Here is a 7,335-nt window from a genome sequence, read left to right on the forward strand (position 1 = left end):
GTGCAAAGCAGTTGCACACATGTGTAAAGGCAGTGTACATGTATGTGCGAGGTGGTTGCACACACGTGTAAAGGCGATGCACATATATGTGCAAGGCGGTTGCAAACACATGTAAAGCTGGTGCACATGTATGTGCAAGGTGGTTGCAAACACATGTAAAGCCGGTGCACATGTATGTGTGTGGTGGTTGCAAACACATGTAAAGCCGGTGCACATGTATGTGAGAGGTGGTTGCACACGCGCGTCAAGGTGGTGCACATGTATGTGTGAGGCAGTTGCACACGCATGTGCACAACGCTGCCCTCAGCTACGGGGTCACCTGAGGACAGCGGCGGAGGGGGGTGGTGGGAAGGGGTAGAACAGCCGCGGGGACCCCTGGGGTGGGGGGTCCTGGTTGTCATGGGCCTGGTTGCCATGGGCTCGGTTGCCATAGTAACCCGTTGCTGGGGCGGGGGGGGCCGGCCCTGAGCCCCGTTGCCATGGGCGGCCGCAGGTGACCGCGCTGCGGCGCTGACAGGGCATGCGCGGGGCTGCGGGAGGGGAGGGCCGGGGACGGGCCACGCCTCCTTTTACGGCTACGGAGTGACGCAAACGGAAGGGGCGGGGCAACGGGAGCGCAGGCGGAAGAGGTGGGTGGCGAGCGGCGGGATCGGGTCCCCATAGCCCGTAATGGGGTCCCATAGACCGTAACTGGGTACCCGTAGCCACCAGTGGGGTATTCGTAGCCCGTAATGGGGTCCCGTAGACCGTAACTGGGTACCCGTAGCCACTAATGGGGTATCCGTAGCCCGTAATGGGGTCCCATAGCTCTTAACGGGGTCCCCATAGCCCGTAACGGGGTGTCCAAAGCCCGTAATGGGGTCCTATAGCCCGTTACTGGGTCCCCATAGCCCCTAATGGGGTGTCCGTAGCCCATAATGGGGTCCCATAGCCCGTAACTGGGTACCCGTAGCCCCTTATGGGGTGTCCGTAGCCCGTAACGGGGTGTCCATAGCTGGTAATGGGGTGTCCCCATCCCCATGTCCTTACGGGGGTGTCCCCTGTCCCAGTTCAGACTGGGAGACCCCCATTTCCTCCCCTGTTACCATAGCTCCTTGTCCCCTCGCTCCGTGTGTCCCAGTCTGGTGGCACGAGAGATCCTGCACCATGGTGAGTGTGGCCACCAGGACCCCAACGGGACCACCAGGACCTCCCTGTGACCTCTGTGACCACCCCATGGCCACTGTGGGGTCCCCATGGGGTCCCCATGGGGCTCTGATCCCTGTTTCTCCCTAGGGTGAGCGCAAGGGCACCAACAAGTACTATCCCCCTGACTTCGACCCGGCCAAGGTGGGCCTCAGGGGGGCCTTGGGGGTGTTTGGGGGGTGTTTTGGGGGTGTCAGGGAGTTGGGGGGGGTTCCCTGGCTCCTGCTGACCCCCCCCTCATGTTTCCCCCCAGCACCGCTCCCTCAACAAGTACCATGGGAGCCACCCGCTGCGGGAGCGTGCTCGGAAGCTGGCACAGGGCATCCTGGTCATCAGGTAGGGACACGGGGGGGCCGTGGGGACACCATGGAGGGGGCTGGGGACACGGGGGCATGTTGGTGACATCCCTACACCGTGTGTATGTGTCCCCCCTGCCAGGTTCGAGATGCCCTTTAACATCTGGTGTGATGGCTGCAAGAACCACATTGGAATGGGTGAGTCCGACCCCGGCATTCCCAGCCTTAGCATTCCTGGGATGGGGCTGGGTCTGATCCCCCTCCTGCTCCAGGCGTCCGCTACAATGCAGAGAAGACGAAGGTTGGAAACTACTACACAACACCCATCTACAGGTGGGACCTGTCCCTATCCGTGTCCCTATCCCTGTGCCCGTCCCTATCCCTGTGCCCATCCCTATCCCTATGCCCATCCCTGTCCCTATCCCTGTGCTCATCCCTATCCCTGTCCCTGTGCCCATCCCTATCCCTGTGCCCATCCCTGTCCCTATCCCTATGCCCATCCCTATCCCTGTGCCCATCCCTATCCCTGTGCCCGTCCCTATCCCTGTGCCCATCCCTGTCCCTATCCCTGTGCTCATCCCTGTCCCTATCCCTGTGCTCATCCCTGTCCCTATCCCTATGCCCATCCCTATCCCTGTGCCCATCCCTGTCCCTATCCCTGTGCTCATCCCTGTCCCTATCCCTATGCCCATCCCTATCCCTGTCCCTATCCCTGTGCCCATCCCTATCCCTGTGCTCATCCCTGTGCCCATCCCTATCCCTATCCCTGTCCTCATCCCTGTCCCTATCCCTGTCCCTGTGCCCATCCCTGTCCCTGTGCCCATCCCTATCCCTGTCCCTGTGTCCATCCCTGTCCCCGCGTGGCCCTGCTCAGGTTCCGGATGAAGTGCCACCTGTGTGTGAACCACATCGAGCTGCAGACGGATCCCGCGGGATGCGACTATGTAATCGTCAGCGGTGCCCGGCGCAAGGAGGAGCGCTGGGACATGGCTGAGAACCAGCAAGTGCTGCCCACCGGTGAGTCCCAGGCACACCAGTGACTCCCAGTTACACCAGTAACACTGGTGACACCAGTAACACCAGTCACACAGTGCCACTGGTGAGCCCAGACACACCATTGAGTCCCAGTTACACCAGTAACACCAGTGACACCAGTAACACCAATCACACAGTGCCACCGGTGAGCCCAGACACACCATTGAGTCCCAGTTACACCGGTGACACCAGTAACACAGTGCCACCGGTGAGTCCCAGTTACACCAATAATACCAGTGACACCAGTTACACCAGTCACACAGTGTCACCGGCAAACCCAGTTACACCGGTAACACCAATAACACCAATGACACCAGTAACACCAGTCACACTGTAACACCAGTGAGTCCCAGTTACACCAGTCACACAGTGCCACCGGTGAGCCCAGGCACACCAGTAACACCACTAACACCAGTCACACAGTGCCAGCAGTGAGTCCCAGTTACACCAATAACACCAGTTGCACAGTGCCACTGGTAAGTCCCAGTGCCCCCAGTCCCCCCAGTGCTCCCAGTGCAGCAGTGGTGCCCGTGTCCACAGAGCGGGAGGCACGGGAGCGGCTGGCATCCGATGCCATGTTCCGGCTGGAGCACGGCGCCAAGGACCGGGAATGCCGGGAGCGGGCGGGGCCGGGGCTGGCGGCGCTGCAGCACTTCCAGAGCCTCTGGAAGGACGACTTTGGGATCAACTGCCGCTTGCGGAGCCACTTCCGGGTGAGCGCTGCGAGCGCACCCCAGTGCGCACCAGCATAGACCAGTGCGCACCAGTGACTGCGTGGGGAGGGATGTCCCTGCCCCTGTATCCCCACACTGGGAGAGATGTCCTTATCCCTGTATCCCCATACTGGGAGGGATGTCCCTATCCCTGTATCCCCATACTGGGAGGGATGTCCCTGTCCCCATATCCCCATAGTGGGAGGGATGACCCTATCCCTGTATCCCCACACTGGGAGGGATGTCCCTATCCCCGTATCCCCATACTGGGAAGGATGACCCTATCCCTGTGTTCCCACACTGGGAGGGATGTCCCTATCCCCATAGTGGGAGGGATGTCCTTATCCCTGTATCCCCACACTGGAAGGGATGTCCCTATCCCCATAGTGGGAGGGATGTCCTTATCCCTGTATCCCCATAGTGGGAGGGATGTCCCTACCCTTGTATCCCCACACTGGGAGGGATGTCCCTATCCCCATATCCCCATACTGGGAAGGATGACCCTATCCCTGTGTTCCCACACTGGGAGGGATGTCCCTGTCCCTGTATCCCCATAGTGGGAGGGATGTCCCTTGCCCCATATCCCCACACTGGCGCTGTCCCTTCCCTGCCGCCGTCGCTGTCGCAGCCGCTCCGGTTCCCCCCGCAGGAGCAGAAGCCGCCGCGGGAGGAGCCTCGCCCGGGGCTCGGCATCGCGCTGCTACCGGAGGAGCCGCAGGACCGGCGGGTGGCGGCGCTGCTGGCGCTGCAGAGCCCGCTCTGTGCGTGGGGGACCGCGGGGGGGCCCTGTCCCTGTGTGACCCTCCCCCCCTGCATGTGTGTGTGACCCCCCCGTGTCCCCCCAGCCTACGAGGACAAGCAGAGGCAGAAGCGCACCGAGATCTCCTCCCGGCCCTGGTTCCCCGCGGCCACCGGAGACCCCCCACGGAAACCGGCGCCGGGGGGGGGGACACCGCGGACCCCCCCCCCTACCCGCAGCACCCTCGGCATCATCCGCAGGGGTGACCCCCCTGCCGGCACCCCCCCAAAGCACAGCGCGGAGCCCCGGGGGGGGGCTGAGCACGGGGGGGGCTGGCAAAGCACCCCCACAACGTCCCTGGTTGCTGATTATTCCGACTCCAGCTCCGACAGCTCCTGAGGGGGACAGGGACCTCCCCCGGGGCTGCTCCAGCGCCCCCCCCGCCTTTGTCAATCCCCCCTCCCGGGTTCATCCCCCCCATTAAAAGCCGTTGGCAGCAGCACGGCCCCTTTCACTGCTTGGTGCCACCATGGTCACTACGGGGGATCCCCCCCACCTTCGGCTCCTTCCGGCCATGCGGGGTAGGGGGGAGAGGAAGCCCGAGCTCCGCCCGCGCCATGGCGCTGGAGTCCATCCGGTACCGGCGTGGGTCCCTCTCCATCCTCAACCAGCGCCTGCTGCCGGAGCAGCTCCGCTATGAGCGGGTGGACGGAGCGGAGCGCGCCTGGGAGGCCATCAACAGCATGGAGGTGACCTGGGGGGGGCACGGACCCCAGAACCCCTAGGGGGGAGGACACGGGGTGACAGCAACGGTGCCGCAGGTCCGGGGAGCGCCCGCGATCGCGCTGGTTGGATGCTTGAGCCTGGCGCTGGAGCTGGCGGCCGGGGCCGGGGCCGGGGATGGGGTCGCGGCCCTGGAGGCCTTCGTGGAGCAGCGACTCCGGTTCCTGCTCACGGCGCGACCCACGGCGGTGAACCTGCACCGTGAGGCCGAGCGGCTGCGGGAGCGGCTGCGGGAATGGAGCCGGAGCCCCGGGATCACGGCCCCGGAGCTGCGAGAGCGGTAGGGGCACGAACGGGGGGGGGATTGGGGTCCCCCAAGGGGTGTGTGGGGGGCTATTGGGGTGCTAAGGGTGTATTGGGATCCCTGGGAGGGTGTTGGGGTTCAGGGGGGGCTCTTGGGGTGCTAATGGTGTATTGGGATCTCTGGGAGGGTGTTGGGGTGCATGGGGGGCTATTGGGGTGCTAAGGGTGTATTGGGATCCCTGGGAGGGTGTTGGGGTGCAGGGGGAGCTATTGGGATGGGGGGGGGCGGTGTTTACTACCCAGGTTCGTTCCCCACCCCCCAGCATCATTGAGCACATTGAAGGGCTCCTGGCCAAGGACCGAGAGGACAACGAGAGCATTGGGGCTCATGGGGCCCGGGACATCCTGCGCCGCATCCCCGCCGGTGCCACCGTCACCGTCCTCACCCACTGCAACACCGGGAGCCTCGCCACGGCCGGCTACGGCACTGCACTTGGTAGGACCCCGAGCCCCCCCAGCAACCCAAATACCCCCCCAGCACCCCAAATACCCCCCCCCAGTACCCCAAATACACCCCCATCAACCCAAATACCCCCCCTCAAACTGACTGCAGCTCCCCACTGCCCGCCGCAGGCATTGTGCGGGCACTGCACGGGCAGGGCCGGCTGCGGAGGGTGCTATGCACCGAGACCCGGCCCTACAACCAGGGCAGCCGCCTGACGGCCTTCGAGCTGCTGCACGACAACATCCCCGTCACCCTCATCACTGACAGCGCTGCCGCTGCTGCCATGAGGGAGCACGGGGTGGATGGTGAGAGTCGGGAGGGACCGCGACGGGGATGGGATTGATGGGGATAGGAGTGGTGCTGGAATGGGGATGGAGCCAGGAGGGGGGGCGGCAATGGGATGGGGATGGCAATGGGATGGGGATGGCAATGGGATGGGGATGGAATGGGTATAGGGATAGAGCTGGGATGAGAATGGAGCAGGGATGGGGATGGAGCTGGGATGGAGATGGAGCTGGGATGGGGATGGAATGGGGATAAGGATGGAGCTGGGATGGAGCTGGGATGGAGATGGAGTGGGGATGAGGATGGAGCCGGGATGGGGATGGAGCTGGAATGGAGCTGGAGTGGGGACGGGGATGGAGCCAGGATGGGGATGGCAATGGAATGGTGCTGGGATGGGGATGGTGCCGGGATGGCGATGGCAATGGGACAGGGATGGAGCTGGGATAGGGATGGACTAAGGTTGGGGATGGAGGTGGGATGGGGATGGCAATGGGACAGGGCCCCACGCACTGACTGTGCGGTGTCCCCTGGCTGCAGCTGTGGTGGTGGGAGCCGACCGCGTGGCTGCCAATGGGGACACGGCCAACAAGATTGGGACATTCCAGCTGGCAGTGGCTGCGCGGCACCACCAGGTCCCCTTCTACGTGGCGGCACCGAGCTCGAGCTGTGACCCCGCTCTGCCGAGTGGGGCCCAGATCCCCATCGAGGAGAGGCCGGGCCGGGAGCTCACCCACCTGCAGGGGCTCTGCATGGCGCCCCCCGGTGCGTGCCCCATAGGGTGCTCATGGGCCTGGGGTGCCTGTATGGGGCAAGGGGTCCCATACATGATAAGGGGAACCCATACATGGCAAAGGGAAACCCTACAGGTCAGGGGGTTCCCTACGTGTTTGGAGGGAGTCCTATAAGGAACGCAGAGGTCTCATATGGAGCAGAGGGTCCCATATAGGGGAGGGGGCTCCCATATGGGTTTGGAAGGGTCCCAAATGGAGTGAGAATTCCATAGGGTGTGGGGTCCTGTATGAGACAGGGACGTTCCCATTGCCTCCTGGGGGTCTTATATGGGGCAGGTGGGTTCCTATATAAGGTAGAGTCCCATGTGGGGCAGAGTGTCCATATAGAGAATGGGGGTCCCATATACGGAATGAGGGGGGTCCACGTGGGTCAGGGGATGCCCATGACGCCGTTTCCCGCTATCTCCAGGTATCGACGTGTGGAACCCTGCGTTTGACGTCACGCCACATGACCTCATCACGGGCGGTGTCGTCACCGAGTGGGGGGTGGTTTCCCCTGGGGAGCTGAGCCGCGCGTTGGCGGAGCACTCCGCTGGGGGGCAGTAAAGCGCTCGGCTGCATCCCGGCGTGCTTTGCGCCGTCCCTCTCTATGTCCCGGCGTGCTTTGCGCGGGCGGGAACCCGGAAGCGGCGGCAGCATGGCGCAGGGCAGGCCCAAGGCCGCGGCCAAGCGGCCCCGGCAGGCGACGGCGGCAACCGGGAACCGGGGCCCGCGGAAGGGAGGTGAGACCGGGGGGGGGAGGGGGGGGGTTGGGGCCTAT

The 7,335-nt window shown here is 63.8% G+C and overlaps 2 protein-coding genes across 2 annotated transcripts; both read left to right on the plus strand.

Annotated features, from left to right (window-relative positions):
- Nucleotides 1-613: 613 nt before the first annotated feature.
- YJU2B (YJU2 splicing factor homolog B) lies at nucleotides 614-4,367 on the plus strand. Its single transcript, XM_057427782.1, has 10 exons — nucleotides 614-629; nucleotides 1,091-1,149; nucleotides 1,276-1,329; nucleotides 1,439-1,521; nucleotides 1,624-1,679; nucleotides 1,754-1,814; nucleotides 2,356-2,498; nucleotides 3,057-3,229; nucleotides 3,879-3,990; nucleotides 4,075-4,367. The coding sequence occupies exons 2-10, from the start codon at nucleotides 1,147-1,149 to the stop codon at nucleotides 4,365-4,367; spliced, it is 978 nt and encodes a 325-aa protein (XP_057283765.1). The 5' UTR covers nucleotides 614-629; nucleotides 1,091-1,146.
- Nucleotides 4,368-4,558: 191 nt separating this feature from the next.
- MRI1 (methylthioribose-1-phosphate isomerase 1) lies at nucleotides 4,559-7,121 on the plus strand. The gene is made up of 6 exons (XM_057427785.1): nucleotides 4,559-4,717; nucleotides 4,790-5,031; nucleotides 5,318-5,490; nucleotides 5,628-5,804; nucleotides 6,322-6,546; nucleotides 6,985-7,121. Exons 1-6 carry the CDS (start codon nucleotides 4,586-4,588, stop codon nucleotides 7,119-7,121), a joined length of 1,086 nt encoding a protein of 361 aa, XP_057283768.1. The 5' UTR covers nucleotides 4,559-4,585.
- The last annotated feature ends 214 nt before the right edge of the window (nucleotides 7,122-7,335 follow it).

Source organism: Pezoporus wallicus, unplaced genomic scaffold (assembly GCF_028554395.1).
Source record: "Pezoporus wallicus isolate ANWC-B61680 ecotype Strahan unplaced genomic scaffold, APGP_CSIRO_Pwel_v1 contig_14213, whole genome shotgun sequence".
NCBI classification, from domain to species: domain Eukaryota; kingdom Metazoa; phylum Chordata; class Aves; order Psittaciformes; family Psittacidae; genus Pezoporus; species Pezoporus wallicus.

What these genes read in the sequence shown, in the direction of transcription:
- YJU2B (XM_057427782.1), top strand. An exon ending in CTGACTTCGACCCGGCCAAG is followed by an intron (nt 1,330 to 1,438) that starts GTGGGCCTCAGG and finishes GTTTCCCCCCAG; the next exon opens with CACCGCTCCCTCAACAAGTA. An exon ending in CCAGCAAGTGCTGCCCACCG is followed by an intron (nt 2,499 to 3,056) that starts GTGAGTCCCAGG and finishes CCGTGTCCACAG; the next exon opens with AGCGGGAGGCACGGGAGCGG.
- MRI1 (XM_057427785.1), top strand. Translation starts at nt 4,586, where the DNA reads ATGGCGCTGGAGTCCATCCGGTACCGGCGTGGGTCCCTCTCCATCCTC. An exon ending in GAGGGAGCACGGGGTGGATG is followed by an intron (nt 5,805 to 6,321) that starts GTGAGAGTCGGG and finishes CCCTGGCTGCAG; the next exon opens with CTGTGGTGGTGGGAGCCGAC. An exon ending in GCTCTGCATGGCGCCCCCCG is followed by an intron (nt 6,547 to 6,984) that starts GTGCGTGCCCCA and finishes CGCTATCTCCAG; the next exon opens with GTATCGACGTGTGGAACCCT.